This window comes from Pseudorca crassidens, chromosome 12, assembly GCF_039906515.1.
Source record: "Pseudorca crassidens isolate mPseCra1 chromosome 12, mPseCra1.hap1, whole genome shotgun sequence".
Classification (NCBI taxonomy): Eukaryota; Metazoa; Chordata; class Mammalia; order Artiodactyla; family Delphinidae; genus Pseudorca; species Pseudorca crassidens.
The window spans coordinates 1,280,807-1,299,509 of NC_090307.1; the positions used below are offsets into that span (position 1 = coordinate 1,280,807).

Genomic DNA, 18,703 nt, shown 5'->3' on the forward strand with positions numbered 1-18,703 from the left:
TTTTCTCTTCTCTGCACCTTCCTGGGCTGGGCTGCCAACTAAAACCCAGACATACAAGGAAAGTCGCATGTGCCTTAGACTGAGGCGATGACCCCCTCCCCGGGCCCCCTTCCAAACCTTTCACAGGGGCCTCTTTTCTAAATCAGGGATCGGCCTGGCCGACCGGCTCCCTCTCCCACCCGGGCCTCGGGGGCCGCGCTCTGTACACGCGCCCTCGAGGCACGCCATCCTCCCCCCAGAACAAGCGGGAGTGTGGACATCGTCCCTCTTAACAAACTAACTTTCAAACCCCTCAACCACAAACGTTTAATGGTGGGACCGGCCAAGGATCAGGTCACTGGTGCCAACTCAAGGCATCCAAGCTGTACAGGAACCTCGGGGGCCCACACCCACCCCACGACACCGGCGTACCCCTCCCCCCATCCCCGTCAGGAGGGACCAGTAAGAACCTGCCCTGGAGCCCCTCAGCCCCTGGGCCGGGGAGGCTGGGGATTCAGGTCCCCACGCCACCATGTGGGCCTTTATTCTGCACTAGGCGGTCTTTCGAGGACTTACGAGGGACTGACCTGTGTCTACGTCACAGCTCCTGTAAGCAAGTGAGCAAGTGGGTTCCAGGCGGAGGAACCACGGTGAGCACGGAGATGTGGCCTCAAGGTCCCCCAAGAGCCCCCCCGGCACGCAGCTGACAGCTCCGGCCACCCGCTCACGAGGACAGACGTGCTTCCTGCTGCTTCCACTACAAGCCTTCTAGCAAGAGCCGGGCCCCTTCTCTATGCTCACTGCCTGTGGACGCGGGGAGTCTTGAGCCGCTCAGACCGAGCAACAAACACTTGAACTGCTTTCCTGCGCAGGGACGGACGCCTGACCGGAAGGCGTGTGGTTCCAACTCCAGGAGAGAAGCCCCATAGCCTTAGTTTTCAGTGGCCACTTCCAGGGCCGTTCCTCCGGCCTGTGTGCTCAGACCGACCCCGCGGGCCCGAGAGCCCCCCGCAGGGAAGCCAGGCTCGTGCGGGGCCGCCTCCCGGCCACGCGGCGTGTGCACCCGAGGCCTCCCTCCACCTCGGGGGCCTCCCTCTGGGAAAGACCGCTCGGGGGGACGCTGGGCGCAGCGTCCACGCAGGGGATGTCCACCCACAGGGACGTGGCGGGGCCCCTCGGAACGGGGCCAGGGCAGCGTTTACTCTTTGCCGCTCAGGGCTCCACCCTGGCGTGGCTTTAACTGGGGACGAGCAGGGTGGCACCGAAACGTCACGCGTGGGGGTGGTGTGAAGATACATGCACGTTCACGGACACGCGTTCACCGCTTTCTGGGGAAGCCGCACACCGTGACCCCAATCCTGACCAAGGAAACCGACGTCACTTCGCTCTCGTGGCCAAAACCGAAAGGCCGCGTTGACAGCTGGCCCGGGCGATGGCCGCTGAGCACAAAGCAGGGCCCACGAGGATCCTTTCGGGACCGAGTCCCTGAAGCTGCTGTCCCAGGAGTGGCCGCAGGTGCCCCCGGGGCCCCCGCTCGCCGCCCCGCCTGACGCTCAGGTGCAGGCGGGCCTGGAGCACAGGGGCCTTCCTGCTGGTGAAACGCCGGCTGCAGCCCCCAGCCCAGCAACAGGGCTGGACCCCGTCAGCTTGGCCACCCCAGGCCTCAGGGTCTCACAGGTCCCTGTCTGCTCGGGGGGCAGTGAGGCCCCTCCCAGGGCCTCCCCTGCTCTTTCCTGAATCAAGGCCACATGCTTTCAAGTGTCCTTCTTCTGTAAACGCAGGCGGCCCCTCTGTAGGGTGTGCTGGTGGGACCCTAGAGAGGCCAGGTCCCTCCCTCCCACCCTCAGACGTGCTTTCAGAGGCACCGCCCCGAGTTCAGGGGCTCTTCCCTTGAGGACCACGTTCTGGGCCCTCAGCAACCTTAGGGGCTTGGTCACGGCCCAGGAGGTGCCAGGCTCACCTAACCAGACGCCTGCGCTCACGATGGGACCGGGACGGCGGTCAGGACGGGAGGAGGCCCTGCTCCGCACCCCCGCTCACCCCGGCGCCTTTGACCCCAGGGTCCGGCCGAGGCAGGCCCGTGTCTGAGGTTGGACGCTGGCCCTCAGGTCTGCTTTGCGCCAGCAAGCTCCGCCGTGGTCCCGCTGGAGTCAGGGCGGGGGCCGCAGAAGGCGCCCGTCTCCCTCCTCCAGGCCCTGCCCCGCCTCACAGCTTTCGGGCGAGAGCAGACGGCTGGGCTTGGGCCCCCGTCCCCCACGGGCTCTCCCGGCCCTGCACCCGCCGACGGCGCTCGTCTGCCCGCTGTTTTCGGGGCACACGTGTGGTCCCAGGGCCCCTCAGGCAGAGGTTCTGAGACCAGCCCGGTGCGGCTTCCTCTGGGGGACGGGTTCTCGCTGCCTTGTTCCAGGCTGGCTTTGTGCGCCCACACGGACGGACCGTCCACGCAGGGCCCACGAGAGCACCGGTGACCTCTCACCCACCAGATCACGGGGCCCCCGGCACCTTTTCCCAAATGAAAGAGAAAAACAATCCTTCGACGAGGTGCCTTCTGCTCTCATTTTATGGGAAGAACTTGGGGCTCAGATTTTTACACGAATTAGCCTGACTGCAGGTGTCTCGAGGACGCCTGGTTTCCAAATCACCCTGAACACGTCTCCATGGAGTCCGGTGCCGCGCTGGGACCCGAGCCCCGGTCCAGGGAGCCACCGGCACCTCATCGCCTGATCACTGAGCTTCCGACAAGCCTGTCACGTGCTTAAAATGTTCTCATGAGCCAAACAGGGTGCCAGTCGCTCACTTTCAGCTGCGCGAATACATAAACGGTTCACGCGACTAGAGAAGCGGTTCGGACACTAGGAATCGAGAAGCTGGAGCCGCGGCCGAGGCCAGGCGGTCTTCTCTCCTAACAGGGCACGTCAGCTCCCGGGGGCGCTTGCTCCACGCGGCCAGGGCCGGCACACCTGGGCGCCCCGAGCTCTCCCCGTGTCTCCCCGTGGACAGTGTACCCGAGGGTCGACAGCCACAGGCCCCCACCGGGCAGAGCTGCGTGACCCCGCTGGCTGGCGGCAACACTGCCGGCCGCCAGGGGCCACTGAGGGCGGCAGGGGCATCCCGCAGGACACACGCCAGGCCCGCCCCAGCTGGGCGGCTGGTGCACGCGCCCCTCCTGCCGCGGCGGGCCCACGGCGCCAGGCTGGCCGCACGCCTGCCCGCGAGCACTTACCGTCGTCCAGGTCCAGCGGGTCCAGCTCCTGAGGCTCTCGCTTGACCGTTACGGGAATGGGGGCCAGACTATGATTACTGTCCTCACGCACCTCGGGCGCTGGCAGGGGCCGGGCGGCTGCAGGCTCGCTGCTCGGAACCTCGGACGGCTGCTGCTGCTGGTGGCCCGTCCCGGGGGGGCGCGTGGGGCCGCAGGGCTGCAGGCGGGTCGGCTCTTGGGTCCCAGGCGGCAGCGGAGAGGAGGGACTGTGGGGACAGAGCGCTGGCCGGCACCCCGGGGAGCAGCTACCACTCGACGGCGGACTCACCTGTGGCTGCAGCGGGGCGGGGGGCGGCGGCTGGGGGGGCCCGGGAGGCACGCCCGCGGGTCTCGGCGCCTCCTGGCCGGCGAGGACCCCGCCGACTGGCCGCGGAAGTCCGAGGGGGCCGTGGCCCGGGCCGGCCGTGGCCGGGCCGTAGGGGGCGCAGGAGAGGTCATGGAGCTCGGGGCTGGCGCTGCTCTGCGGACGGGGCGGGAAGCCGGGCGCGAGGCAGGAGCCCGGGTCAGGCGGCAGGGCGAGCGGCTGGCCGTAGCAGGGCTTGGGGAGCGGACTCAGGCCCTGGCTCATTGGTCCACAGGTGAGGGCAGGCTCGTAGTCATCACTGGGCTCCGTCTTTATGATTGGAACTGCGAGAAAGAAAAGAAGTTAAATAAACACGCGCTGCAGATGGGAGCCGCGGGGCGGGCCCGTGGCTAGGATACCCTCCGAAAACAAACAGCGCTTTGACTGAGTCCCTGTGTGTCTCCTGCCTGCTTCTCCCACCCGATTAAAAGGAGGGTGTGAGTCATCGGCCCAGAAAGCTGCAGCTGGCTCTCATACGAGAGCACTGTTTTCCTTGGCATCTCCCCCAGCACTAATGTGCTAGAAGAATCCATTCGCAAACTGCGGTAGAAGCCTTGGGCCCAAGGGCCCGCGGATTTGTAGTAAAACCAAAGGGACAGTTTTAACTTGGATGCACTACTGCATTTCTGCTGCTACTGACGCCCTATCTGATAAATGTCTGACATTTGGTGAACCTGAACGGTAAGATGGCGTTTGGAAGTCGGTAAAAATCTGACAGAAAAGATGAGTGTCCATTTGCTGTAGGAGAGGAGCCTTCAGCCACTCGACAAGGAAACCAGTTCCACACGAGCAAATACACCACCCCTCCCTCCTGCTGCTTCGTTTCCACTGGAGACAACACACAGCCAGTGATCGCGCAGCTCCTGGGGCAGAGCCGGAAGCCCCCGGACGGCTTCCAGACCACTGCCCTGTCCACCCCTCGCTAGGAAGCCGGCGGTGCAGAGAACCGGGCTGGGAGGAGGGCGTGATGGGCACTGGAGGGTCCCCTTCACTCCCCTCCAGGCCGTGGGCCCGACCAGGCGCCGAGAGGGCCAGGGAGAAGGTGAGCAGATGTGCCGTGGGGTCTGCACAGGGGCTGGGGCTCCACTCCCGCCCTTGCTTACTTCCTGTGTCCCGTTTTCTCGTTGGTTCCTGCCTCTTACACCAGTTTACAGGAGACATCCCGGTGGTCAGATTATCCTGCTAGTGACTGGTAAGAGCGCAGTTAAATTCGTAACAGATGCCCGGTGCTGCCGTAGCAAACGCAGGATGGGTAATGAGCTGTCATCAGATCCCCCCTAATCACATTTTCACCTCTTCGTGTGTGTGCTGCCGGATTCCCGGCGGCCGGGGCAGCCGCACGGAGGGAACGCCCCTCGCAATCCCAGCCTCCTCCTTAAGTAAATAAAGGTTCTCTCCCAAACAGAGCTTTGCTCTAACCAAGGTCTCGAGCCAGCAAGGATGCACATCTCTTCCGGAACAGCCGGCACCTGCGAATCCACAGCAGCCGTGACGAGGAAGACGGCCTCTTGCGAAGCCTGTCCGCGGGGCGCCTGGGTAGCACGGTAGCCACACGGCTGGGACCCAGGGGACACTCCAGACCCACTGACACAGGAGCACATAACTCCGCTGAGCGTCTCCAGGCCCTGGGCTTTCGACTCAGGATTCCCAGAGAAGCTGTTTCCTTTAGTCTTGCCCTCGTTGTGCCAACTTCCCAGCCCCTGCTTCCCGTCATTCTTCCCGCGTCTGACGTGTCTGCATGCTGGGCAGGGAGGCGCCTGGTCCCCGGGCGGCGCTGACAGCTGGAGGGCAGGGAGGAAACACGCGGGTGATGGTCATTGAGGGGCCGCCACGGGAAGTATCCCTGCTGCCTGCAGGCCGAGCCACGGTCGGCCACTCGTCCCCGAAGTCACGTCGGGCCGAGAGCTGTAGGGCGCGGCGCCTCGGACGCCCCGACCCCAGTGTGCCCAGCGTTCTTGGACAGGACGCACCCAGCACGGCGGGGGCAGGCGAGCCTGCGGAGGGTGCACGGGGCGTCCTCACCCCGGGTGCTCCGCGGGGGTGTGCGTTTGCTTTCATCAGCCAGGCCGACGACCCACAGGGCCTGGCCCGCCCCGGTGCCCACACTCACGGGCCTTTGCTGGGGAAGGGACCTCTCTCCCTCTCTCTCTCACAGTCAGCTAGGGCTCTGCGTGAGGGGTCGGGTCCCCACAGGACTGGATTCCAGGGAAAGTGTCACTGGCTGCCGGCAGGACACCGAGAAGGGCCGCTGCCCGCCGTCCTCGGGTGGCACTGATCTCCGTGTGGCTCACACGTGGGGGAAACGCCTGCAGGTCCCGGCAGCAGCCGCGTGTGTCTCCCGTGGCTCCGAGGGCTTCCTCCACAGCGAGGGTGTGAAGATTCCCCACGTGAACGTGCCCTGACGCAGGGACCGCAGGCCCCAGGGGAGGGGCGGGCACTTGGTACAGGAGCCGTTCACAGCCCAGGCCGGGCCCCCAGACTCGGTGCGCCTGTGGCCCCGTGTCCCAGCGCGAATGCGGAAGCACTTGTGGCTTCGTCGGGTGGCCCCTCAGGACCAAGGGTCTCTCCGCTCCCGATCCGCACGCCCGTGGCGGCAGCTTCTGCAGCCCAGGGGTTCTTTCTTTTAAATTAATTTATTTGTTTATTTATTTTTGGCTGTGTTGGGTCTTCACTGCTGCGTGTGGGCTTTCTCTAGTTGCAGTGAGCAGGGACCACTCTTCCTTGCAGTGTGCGGGCTTCTCATTGCGGTGGCTTCTCTTGTGGTGGAGCACCGGCTCTAGGCACGTGGGCTTCAGTAGTTGTGGCACGTGGGCTCAGTAGTTGTGGCTCACGGGCTCTAGAACGCAGGCTCAGTAGTTGTAGCGCACAGGCTTAGGTGCTCCGCAGCGTGTGGGATCCCAGACCAGGGCTCGAACCCGTGTCCCCTGCATTGGCAGGCCGATTCTTAACCACTGCACCACCAGGGAAGTCCCAACCTGGGGTTTCTGCCGTGAGCACCTACCGGCTGGGGTCCCCGCGTGGAAGCCCACCTCAAGGAGGGGCCTCTGCTGGGTCCAAGCTCTGTGTGCAGCCCGACACGGGCTCCTGCTCCGAGCTGGGCATCCCAGGGAGGCGGGCTGGGGGTAGCGGAGCGGCCTGGGGCAACCTTGACACAGACGCACGTCCTCGCCTGTAAGAGAACATGTGATGTGCCGCGCACGCTTCCCGCTACAATGCCCAGGGTGTGAAGGTGGCCGTCAGCTCCAGCACAGGCAAGACGGCCTCTCCCAGGAACAAGCGGCCCTGCCTCTGGTCCTACAGCCTCAGGCTCCAGGACGTGGCTCTGCAGACGGCACTGCGGAGCTGGGGGCAGCCTCCAACCAGAATCATCCAGAAACGGCCAGTGGGCACAGCTGTCACTAAAAACAGCCCCGACAAACCCATATGACCCGGGACGGGGGGAGGATTCGAAAGCTGCCCGTGTGGCCTGTGGCGTCCAGAATGGCAAGGGTTAAGCTCTGCATCAGCGCGCTGAGGCTCAGAGCTCTCGACCTTAAGGAAATACGTGTCTAGCAGGTTTAAGTTAAAGCCCTGCTGGGTGCCTCTCTCCTGCACCGGATTTTCAGCCAGCACGAGGGCCAGCTCGCCCCTTTCGTCCAGGGTCCCCCGAGCTCTCTAAAAACCCTCACCCTGTCTGCTCTGCCAGCTTTGGAGGTGCAGCCGGGGAAACGGCCGTGGGCCTGATTTACATGCCACGCGGCCAGCCTGGGCCCTGCGATCCCGGGGGCTGGCGGAGGGCAGGAGCGATCGGGCATCTGTGCTGCTGGCCGCTTCAATGTCCGTGGTTTATGACCTGTTTAAAGCTGCCCTGGGGCACCCGCGTTCACTCCCTCTTCGCCCTGGGGGTCTTTCTGGGAAAGTCTCAGCAAGACGATCTTGGGGGGCCTCTGTGGGCCAGACCCGGCCGAGGGCGTGAGGCGAAGGCTCAGGAAATGCATCACCTTCCCATGGCGTCGGGACCCACTGGATTCTTCCCACGGTCGGGTGGAGACTCGACCCGGGCGGGACCCCTCCCCACCGCAGCCTCCAGGCCTTCGCAGGCGCACGAGTCCTTGGTGACCCAGCCGAGCTGGGCCTCCTTGCTCGGCTCAGACGCCCTCCCCTGCATTTGCAGCCTCTCCGCACCCGCGCAGTGGGCCGATCCCACCTCTGGAGGCCCCAGCACGAGGCCACCACTACGAACTCCCTTTGGGCACAGACTCCTGTGCACTTAACGGAGATAATCCCCCCCCGCCTGCCCTGAGGGCTCCGCACAGCCCAGGGACAGTGACCAGGACAGAGACCCCAGCGCCTCAGCGCCAGGTGGGGGCAGTTCCCGGCAGACGTGGAGCAGACGCGGGGCCCGGGGCACATGCGCCCGCTACCCCCAGGGCACCTACAGAGTCTAAACACACCGAAAGCAGAGGGTGCCTCCCGCCTCCTCTGGGGACGAAGGGGACCTGCCCGGCCGTGGGCCCGCCTGCTGGCCACCCAGTGGGATCGGGGAGGCCCAGGCAGGTCCGGCCGCGTTTCCGGATCCGCTGCCAGACCCGCACCTCCTCGGGTGGACGCTCTCCAGGTCCTCGCGGTTCACAGACGCGGCCGCACTGCCGTGTCACTCACGTGGCCAAGCAGTGTGAGCCTTGCTCTGTCCGCAGGGCGCGGGGTGGACACGTGGCCCCCCAGGCACAGCTGCCCCATCCCATCCGCACGCCCTCCCGACGCCTCTCAGATGGCATCCACCCATGGGAATCGGTGCCCACGTCCACACCCTGCCTTTCACCCGGGGTTCAGTGGATTTTGCAAATGGCTGATTTAATGGAAGATCAGACAAGGGCAGCAGAGGCCCTCGGCTCACGGCCACTCGGCCCTGGGCCGCTACCAGGACCCGGGGCAGAACTGAGGCCTGGGGTCCTCAACTCAGCCTGACCCCCAGGATCCCACGTGGACGGAGAAGCCAGGGGGCAGCGTGACACGACCCCTGCCGGGGAGCGGGGCTCACACCCTGGCCTGCCGGCCGTTCACAGAAGGACGCCGTCTCTCGTGAATCACGCCATCACCTTCCCACCGTCCCCGGGCAGACAGGTGGAGCACAGCAGCCGTCCCGGGCTCCCCTCACACCTGTGCGCCTGGGGCTCGTGCCCAGACCAGGACCCGCACACGAAGCAGGAGGAGCTGGGCGCCCTCCACCACCTTAAGAGCACGGCCCAGGGGTCCGACCACGGGACGCCCGTCCTCTGACCCCCGGGAGGCCAAGGCCACGGCCCAGGGGTCCGACCACAGGACGCCCGTCCTCTGACCCCCGGGAGGCCAAGGCCACGGCCCAGGGGTCCGACCACGGGACGCCCGTCCTCTGACCCCCGGGAGGCCAAGGCCGACTGCCTGGCAGCTACAGGGGAGACATTTGGGCCTCGGCCCTCTTGAGTACCAGAACCACGGGAACCCAACTGTTTTATTCAGAAGACTTTTCGCGCCTGTGACACAAGCTCCTCTGTGAGTCCCCGGAGCTCAGGGTTTTACAGATGTTCGCATCCCTGGCACTTTGCATGGCGTCCAGACGCAGGCGAGTGAAGAACAAAGGCAAAACGGACGCAGAAAAGCAGGCCAGCCCGAAACTGCACCAAGAGAAAAGCAGGCACTCCTCCTACACGCACAGCTAGTGTCCTGCACACACGGACGGACGCACAGACGTGGCCACACCTGGGACAAGGGCGAACGTCTGCGCTGCTCTCAGGTGGATGAACTCAGAGCCCCGGCAGGCACCCGCCGGCTGCGCGGCCCTGGGGCTGATCCTGTGACCCACAGGCCTTGCTTTTCCAGCTGTAACACAGACGTGACGGCCACCTAAGAGGTGGTGAGGGACCCAACGTGGCATGAGCCGTAAGGGCAGCGGCACCGAGCCTCCCCTGCACGGGGACAGCGGTGCAGGGCCCTCCCTCTTACCAACCCGCTGGCACAGGGAGCAGCGGGGCCAGGGCTCAGGCTTGGGGCCACAGCCCAGCTCTTTGGCCTCGGACAGGCCAGGGGTGCTGCTGCCGACTGAACTGTCCCCCAGACGCGGGGGCTGAAGCCCTAACTCCAGGGTGACTGTGTTTGGAAATGGGCCATTAGGAAAGGAGTCGGGTTCAATGAGGTTGGAGGGGCCCTGATGCCATAGGGCTGTGGTCTTAAGAGGGAGAGAGGGTCTCGCTGTGCATGGGGGACATGGCGAGAAGGGGGTGTACGGGCGCTGAGCATCCCCCGCAGGCGAGGACGCCCCCTGTGACCGCCCCCCGCCCCTCCCACCAGGCCTCAGCGGTTCGGCTGCGGCCACCGCCCTGTGCAGAAGAGGTTGCCCCGAGCCCGGAGAACGGAGAACGAAGCTCAGACTGTCTTCTGTTTGTTACGCGTGAGCCGCGGACACAAACGCCAGCAGGGCAGCTTCAGGGCGCGACTTTTCTGAGGCTGGAGACGTGGTGGCAGGAGCCTTCTGCACCGCCGGCCCTCAGCAAGCGGGCGCCCACGTCTGCGTCCAGGGCCGAGAGGGGGCTGGGGCGGATGGACCGGAGGACGAGGAGGGGACTCACAGACCCCACCGCCGCGTGATAGCAGGCACAAGCTCCTACCCCCCCTCCCCCAGCACAGCCAGCACTTGCGCCAGGTCCTCGGGTTCCCAGAGGACAAGGCTCTGGTCCGCATGGCAGGAACCTCCCGACCGAGACACCACAGACTCCGCTGAGACCCCAGCTCCGCGGTGGCGGCAGTGCCCGCCACGCCCGACGGGGTGGCCTGTCCTCCCTCGGGTCCTCCCCGCCTTTCTGGGGGTGCTGCCTGGCAGCCTCTGCGGGAGCGTCGAGTGGACACCGGGAGACAGCTCTGTCGCGGCAGGCGGGGTGTGAGCGGGTATGGCGGCCTCGCCGTCTGTGGCACCAGCCCCGTGGCTCCAGGGCCCTTACCCGGGGCTCCGGCTCCCCGCAGCTGGGTTGGCCATGGCCTTCGGGCAGAGCAGACCGCACGAGCCAGCAAACGCGCCACTTGGACTTCACCCGCTGTTGCCAGCGCTGCGTCCGAAGGGAATGTGATTCACTCTCCTGTGGTTTGACCCGAGCAGCTGTGCACAGAGGGCTGTGACTTGGCGGGGGGCCGTGCTGGGGTAACCCCCGCGCCGCGCGCTGTCGTGGGCAGGCCCCGGTCCCCGGGGGAAGGGGTCACCAGGTCTTCCCTCCGCAAGGCTGTGCTCAGACTTCTTGGGGGTCCAGCCTCACTCCCGACTTGCGTTGCCTTTGCAGTCGGTGGCCGTGGCCCTCAGGTATCTGATCAAAACCACCCTCCCCCTCGCTGTTCCGCCACGGGTGACGGTCTCAGTGGGGGAGCCTTGGGTGTGGCCCCCCCCCGCGGAAAGGGCACCCGCCTTCTTTCCCAGCAGCTCAGGCCCCACGATTCACCCCCTCGTCCTACTCTGTTCCAAGCTCAAACCCCTCCCTGCGGATTCAAGGCCACGTCGGGGGCCTCAGGCCGGTGTCTGTCAGGACGGTCGACAGAGTTGACCCCGTGGCGGCCTTTAGAGGGGAAGCCCCCTCCCCTTCACATGCCTGGGCTCTCCTGCCACCGGGTCTGGACACCTCACGGGGAGGCCAGCGGCGTGCGAACCAGACACACCGTGAGGAGCTCAGGCCCGTGGAGAGCGCTGCGGGGAAGGGCGGCTTCCAAACCCTCCCCACGGGCCCCGGCCCGGCCCTGACTCGTCCCTCCCGGGGCGCCCGGTGGGGCAGCCAGTTCCCTGCCTCTCTGCGGCGGCAGGTTTAACGTGGAAAGAAATGAAAACATCGGTCCCTCGTTCTCCTGCTGGAACAGCGAGAGCGCCCGAAAATTGGCAATTTACTAACAGCAGCCTCCGGGACGCGGGAGTTCCCAGGAGAAGGTGCATCACAGCGCCTGCATGAGCCCGACGTGCGTAGCTGTGCACCGTCCCCCTCCAATGCACGCTCACCGCCACGCGGTCGCCACGCCACTGAGCTGACTCAGGAAGTTTCCAAAAGGCCCATGGGCAGCGGCCGTGCCACCAGCCACAGCGGGCGCCCCGTCCCGGCTCCCGCCGGCCTGCACCGGGACCCACCCGGCTCCCCTCAGCCTTCAGGTGGGAGTGTCGGGTGGGCTTGAGGCCCAGGATCAACACCCCCAGGGCCTCCCTGGCTGACTCTGGTGAAGCTCCAGGACCCTCACCCCGAGCAACAGGTGGGCAGGGGGCCTGGTGCCACTGCAGGCGCTCCTGGGGACCAGCTAGAAACATCTCAGGGGAACAGGCAGACCCTCCAGGCCCGAGGATCTGTCATGACTGACCTCCTCATTCTAGGAACATGCTGACTTTGGCCCATGACTCTGAAGTCGTTGGCTGGGATTCCCCCCTAGTGTGTGAGCTGCCGCCCCTGCCTGCTCGTCCCGGGGTCACTGGGCAGCGTCGGAAACGGAAGCCCTGGGGACACAGCCAGGGTGGACGCCGTCGTCCCCCCGAACCCAGGGGCTGCTCCCCACAGAGTAGGCTGTTTTCCCTCTTTAACTGGGGCTGTTTCCCCGGGGTCTCGGCCTCGTGACAGGTACCAGGGCCCCTCAGCTCACAGCGCTGGAGAGAGCGGACGCTTTCTTTCGGGAGACTGCGGTTAAACCCAGACAGCGACAAACAAGAAACTGAGGAAAACCTCCCTGGCTGCACGTGGGTGGGTCCGTGGCCTCTCCTGCAACTGCCCGGCTGTCTTCTCTGCTCTGCCCTTGACCTTCCCGCCAGGAACCCCCGCTGTACACACTCTGCTTGCTCAGGGCGTCCTACACGCACCTGGAGACTTTCCCCCAAACACGGCCCCCAGAGACGGGGAGCGGCCCTAGCTGCCCGGGCCCCGCGCAGACCCGCAGCCGGGCTTCCTTCCGGTTTGAACAACGACACGAACGATGCGTCAGACGGCGGGCGGCGGGGTGGTAGGCTTCTCTGTGCGGAGGCTTCAGAGGGTAAGGACAGGCTGAGACCCGACGTGGGAAGGAGGTGCCCACCTGGCCCCTAACCAGCACCACCTGCTGAACCACGTGAAGACTCAGCGCGAAGCTGCAGGGGGCAGAAGCGACCGCAAGAAAAAACACCAAACCTAAAAGCTGGGAGCTCGAGTCCCGCTCTTGCACTGGTGCATTTACTGTTCACAAGAGAAAAGCACAGGAGGACGGTCCCCACGACCCGGGCACGGAGTCAGGGCCGGCTGGGTCCCTGCTCCCAGGGAGCTCACGGCCCCACGGGGCACGGCCACCCAGGAAGGCAGGGCAGGGCCGGGGCTCTCAGGCGTGGGTGGCACGGACCCCTCGACCCCCTGGGGATGGGGCAGATTTCCAGGAGAGAAGTGAAGGGAGACCAGGGCCTGATGAGAGCAGCACAGGCCACAGAGCCAGACAGCCATGCTCCGGAGGGACGGACGGACGGACGGACGGCTCTGTGGGCGGGGCTGGGTCACCAGCTCGAGGGACCGGGGGGTCCGGGTGACGGTCCACACAGCATGAGCGATGGGTGTGCTGGGCTGACACAGGGGTGATGGGGTGCGGAGCGGGGGGCAGGTCAGCCCCTGGCGGGAGGGAGCCTGCAGGACTGAACGGCAGCTGTAGGGTTGAGGGGAGACGGTGGCCCCTCGACAGTCCTGCCCCAGGATCTCAGTGACGTGTCTCTGGGGGCCTCGGTACCTCCCCCGAAAGGGGGACCCGGTTTGCGCGCAGACCCCCTCCCTCTGACTGGGGGCGTCTGTGTTAAGCGGGAGGTGAACTTCGAGCAGGAACTGCAGGAAACGACATTCGAGCTGATTTCTAAACTGCTTTAGAAAGGAATTTTTCTTTATAAGCCTAGGTTTTCTTTAAAGCATTCAATTTTTAGTCAACCATGCTTGAATTTTAATTAGGACACGATCATTACATTTCCAAACAAAGACTGAGTATTTTCTGCTGTAAGGAATGTAGTACACATCCGAGAACAGGCAGGATTAGTGGAGTGCGCAGTGCCCATCCCAGAAGTCCCAGAGGGGCCCCCACAGACGGCCCCACGGCAACGCACACTCCTGCAGGTCTGTTCACGTACACGCTCGTGACGTGATGAGCACGAGACCACGTTATTCAAGCCTGGACAGGCGTGGCTAGCGTCTGCCCCAAAAACAGTTGATTCTGCTTGCTATCCCCTCGGGTTTTCCAGGGCTTTCTATCACCTAGTCTATCGTACGTGACATTTCACACTAGGAGGAGACCGAAGCCTTCAAAAACGTCTTGCTTTTACTAAGATGATGACATGGCTGCTTTCGCAATCAGTCCTAGTGCGTGGTTTCCCTCCTAGGTTATATGAATCTCAAGTTTTTAAAACAGCAGTCACAGTATAACAAGACCGTTGGCACAGCTGTGCTTACGTGACACAGGTGAATCAGGACGCGGCCCTCTCTGGACACACACCCTGCCGGCCTGGAGGAGGGCGGCATGGGCCCCAGGCGCCAGGCCTCGGGTCTGGGCAACACCGAGAAACAACTTTCTACTAGTTCAGAAGCGAAACAACACACGATGCTGTTCTCCTTCAGAAAACAGCCTGAAAAGTGGAGAAGGTACACACACAGGTCTTTTTCAGGCCAAGAAACCATCCTCAGAGCGTGTGAGCGGACAACCTGAACGAGGTGCTTTTTGGTCGAGTAAAGGGTGTTTGGGAGCGCAAGCCCCCTGGTCACCGGAGACGCAATTATCCAACCAGGAGTTTTCTGTGGGACGTTAGCTCGAGGACAGAAATCATTACCGTCAGTTAATGATCACACCAACCACCAGCCTTCAGGCTTCATACAAGGGTTTATTTCTAAAGGCACCTGCAAAATCATTATAACCATTTGCTTCTCCGCCTTAAACATCTCTAGAATTTAAACTCACACCGAGGCCACCTCAGCTTCTGTGTACAGAAGAGCTGCACCTCTTCCCCCTTGGCGGTTGTATGTCTGCAAGCAGCTAGCAAAATGATCAGTAATTATTCCCAAATGCAGCCCCCAGCCCCAAGAGTAACGAAGGAAAATACACTGAAAGCTCCACTTTTCTCTGGAAGGAACCGACGACGTGATCTTGCTAACAGGACGGTAGCAGCTCGGGCGTGCAGCGCGACCACACGGTCTGAAGCCACCACGTGTCAGGGTTCCTGATTCTCTTTCAGGAAAAGCACCCCGTGGGTTGGTTCGCAGCGTTTAGGGTTAGAAAGAGAGCGTTACCATTGGCGGGCAGGTAGGTGAAGTGCTGGTACTGGCTCCTCTTCCGCTTCCCGTTGCAGACGTAGAAGTTGACTTGGACGGGGCTGGTTATCCTCTGGTTGCGAAAAGGCGGGATCTCCACCACCAGCGAATTCTAGTGAGAAAGCGGCAGAAGGAGGGGGCGGTGAGCATCTCGCAAACGCACAGACACACCCAGGCCCTCCCGGAGTGTGAAACACACGGCAGGTTTGCCCTTCAGAGAGGCCACCCTGAGAGCCTGCAGGGACCCTGATTCCTCCCAGCAGAGCCGAAAGGTGGGCTGGGGTGTGTGCGAGGCAGGGAGGCGGGGGCTCCACCTATGACGCCACCGACTGGGCCCAGGAGAGAAGCCGTGAGCACAGATGCTAAGAGCGGGCCCGCTATCGGGCAGGGAAGTCTCCACAAGACCCCACGCCCCTCTGCCCCCACGCCAGGGCATGACCTTCAGAAAACTAAGCCCACATTCACCGGCTTGGTGCTCCTGGGGAAGCCGGGAGCAGCAGTTCAGGTAACTGGCAACGAAGACCCAGGGGAAGTGCTCGCCGCAGACGTTCTGTGCCGACGGCCCAAAGCCCAAGCCATGACCCTCTCAAATCGAAGGGGACGGGAGAGTCGGACTCAGCGAACTTGGGGGACCGGACAGTCAGGCACGGATGCATCAGGGTGGCTTGCGGAAGCTGCTGTTACCTTTCCATGTTTTCAATGAAAAGTCAACGACATGTTTACAAAAGTGGCCCTTTCAAGTACAGGTATAAACACAGGTCGCCGTGGGGCAGCACGCGTGTGGGAGAAGGAAGCAGGCTGGGGTCCCTGTGCCGAGACCGGGCGTCCACGTGAGGGCCTGTCCTTGGCGCCAAGGAGGTGCCCTTGCTTTGGGGGTGGGGAGGAGAGTTCACATCCAGAAAGTTTCTTCAAGGTTTTTTGTCATATGATTTCGGTTAACAAGTACGAAGATGTATAAGAAAAATCCATGGCATCCCTTTTTTTTTTAATTAGAGTAACTGTAGCCTGTTACCCAATTTAACAGCAAAATTTATTGAATCCTGTTAATAATGAAATCTGAAGAATGTTTAACCAAAACTGAGGAGAACTTCAGGACAACCTCTTCCCTTTCCAGGTGAAGAAATGGGGCTCAGAAGCCTGCTGCGGAGGGCACACGAGTGGCAGGGCCGGAGGGGCCAGGACCCGGGCTGCAGCCCCCTCTGGGCTCCGTCCCCTGGGGCCACACTTGCGTCAGGCAATGGCCCCTGTTGTTCTAACAGCCTCATTCCATTTGGAAGAAGCCACAAGCACGCAGGTCTCCTGCCTGAGCAAAGGAACCCCAAGGGGACGGACCCAGTGGGGGTGAGGGTGTGCGCCCGGCCAGACCCCTGCAGAGTCTGCACCCCAGCTACGCGGCCCGTGTTCGGGAGCCTGGCTGGGGCCCGACGGGTCTGGGTTTCTGCCCTGGCTCTGCCATCTCTGAGTCTTAGCTCCACCACCTGCGCAGGGAACCGGAAGAGAAAGACACTCCTTGGGGGCTGTTTTCTGAGAATTCAATGATATGAGGCGACCCTGCAGGTGATGCTGGCCCCCGGCACACAGCGGGTGCGCCATGATGGCAGACACGGCAGCCCACGGTGACCAGAGCCTGATCTCTACAGGAGGAACCAGGACAAGAGACAGAAAGGAAGAGGGTTTGCCTGAGCTGAGGCCAGAAGCAAAGCGGGGAGGCGTCAACAGGAGCGGCTGCAGGAAGCACCGGGATGCGTCCGGCAGGGCAAGGAGCCTCGACGGTTCCACGTCGCGCGGTCGGCTTCTGTGGGTTCTAAGAGGCTGGAGGGCTGTGTTTTGATGTGGTCACAGACTGCTATGCTAGACAAACTATGAAATTTTGTGACGAAGTTCTGTCCTCGTGGGAGCACTAATGCTAAATACACAGTAAGGTAGAGGTGGGAAGGAAAATGCAGTGACAGGAAAACCTGTCACGACAGGAACAGAGTAAGGGTTACCAACAGCACTCAGTACATCCATGTCACCTGCTTTAAGAACACCCACTGTCTGGGGGCTTCCCTGGTGGCGCAGTGGTTAAGGATCCACCTGCCAATGCAGGGGACATGGGTTCGATCCCTGGTCCGGGAGGATCCCACAGGCCGCGGAGCAACTAAGCCTGCGAGCCACAGTTACTGAAGCCCACACGCCTAGAGCCCGTGAGCCACAACAAGAGAAGCCGCCGCAACAAGAAGAAGCCTGCGCACCGCAACTAGAGAAAAGCCCGTGTGCAGCAACAAAGACCCAATGCAGCCAAAGATAAATAAATAAGATAAATAAATTAATTAAAAAAAGAAAACCCATTGTCTAAATTGCTCACGACAGTACATAAACTATAAATACAGCACAATCCGACCCTGTTTTAAATATGCACACGACACAAGGCACGTGTATATATGTGTGTGCACGTGCAGACACACACCCATGACAGGAAAAGGATGGAAGGAAATACGCCCAAATGTGAATGGTGGCTACATCCAAGTGGTGAAATTACACTAGGCGTTTTCTTTGGTTATACTTTGCTATATCTTCCAATTTTCCACAGTGAATATGACACTCTTTTATAATTAGAAAAAAATATATAAAGGTAAACTTCATTTAAGGGATAAGAAAGATGAAATGGTGAACGTAAAGCACACCATCATTCACATGTCCTACGTTTCTTTTAGAACACATGACTGATAACCGTTAAGCCTTCTTTAATATATGCGCTGTTCACAGTGGAAAAGGAAATTCAACAACGGAAAATCTGAACATGCAAACTTGGCAGAATTATTTCGATGCCAACAGATGCATAGCTTCTGCAGGCCTCTCCTTCCTGCCCAGGGAGAAGGGGTGGGCGGCACTGGGGCCTGGGGGCAGAGGACTCGGGCCTGCAGTGGGGCTGGAACTGGGAGCCGAGGGCCCCCGTTTCGGGGTGACGGCTGGTGGCCAGTGTCTGTCACAGCAAACCTGAGGGCCGGCTCTGTGACTGCTGGGCCTGCGGGACCCAGAGTCCCCGTCAGAAAGTGGAGCTGCCTGAGATGGGGCACTTTCTCGGGGGGGCCAGGAGGAGCCCAAGAGGATGTGTGAGGTTAGAGGCCTGGACACCCTGGGGGGAGCGAGGTCGTGGACGCAGGTGTCGCCCCTGGGCCAGGGAGGAAGCATCTCCTTCTGATACCATTTGAAAAGCCTTCTGGTAAATGGGTCGGTGCTTGGAAAAGAAAGCTTAAGTCGCAGGTGAAAGATGCTTCTTCCTGACAGCGCCGCCTGTGCGGAGGAAGTGCAGGCCCCAGGCCTCCTTCCCAGCACGTGTCCTCCCGGCCACCGTGCAGAGGGCGCCTAGATCCCTTCGGCAAAGCGCACAGCCCGAGGTCCCCTGTTCACACGGGGGAGCCTGAGGAAAAAATTCAGTCCTTGACCTGGACGAGATTCTGAACCGTGACCCCCCCATTCCCTGCATCCACACACCTGCGTCAGGAGTGGCTGGTGGGCCGAGGCAGAGAGCCTGGAAGGTCTGTGAATGTCTCCAGAGAGTCACCTGCTAGCCTGGACATTATGCTACCTGAAGGTTTCTACTGCTCTTCTGGGACCCAGTAGGACACACACGCACTCGGTGGTGCACAGTTAACCCAAGCCCGGCAATAATCGCTTCACACACAACAGTCGCAACACCCCGACGAGAAGACAGAGGCTGTGAGGGCAGGTAAGAACACCCTGGCTCTTTGCTGTCTGCAAGGGCCCGCTTAAGACACAAGGACACAGACTGAAAGGTGGGTCAGAGAACGCTGCGGCAGCTACGACTCCACACCGAAAACATCCTCCGTCGACAACTCGAGAAAG

General features: G+C 62.4%; 1 protein-coding gene across 4 annotated transcripts in view; it reads right to left on the reverse strand.

Annotated features, from left to right (window-relative positions):
• NFATC1 (nuclear factor of activated T cells 1) overlaps window positions 1–18,703 on the reverse strand; it is a 103,247-nt gene that overhangs the window by 26,946 nt on the left and 57,598 nt on the right. For 3 of the 4 annotated variants that reach the window (XM_067698790.1, XM_067698786.1, XM_067698789.1), the window contains 2 exons: window positions 14,834–14,966; window positions 3,510–3,868 (listed from right to left, as the gene is read on the reverse strand). In XM_067698790.1, coding sequence (XP_067554891.1) covers window positions 3,510–3,868; window positions 14,834–14,966 — 492 coding nt within the window. Of the gene's footprint in view, window positions 1–3,509; window positions 3,869–14,407; window positions 14,967–18,703 lie in introns of those variants that run through there. The other variant, XM_067698788.1, reaches the window with a different exon arrangement.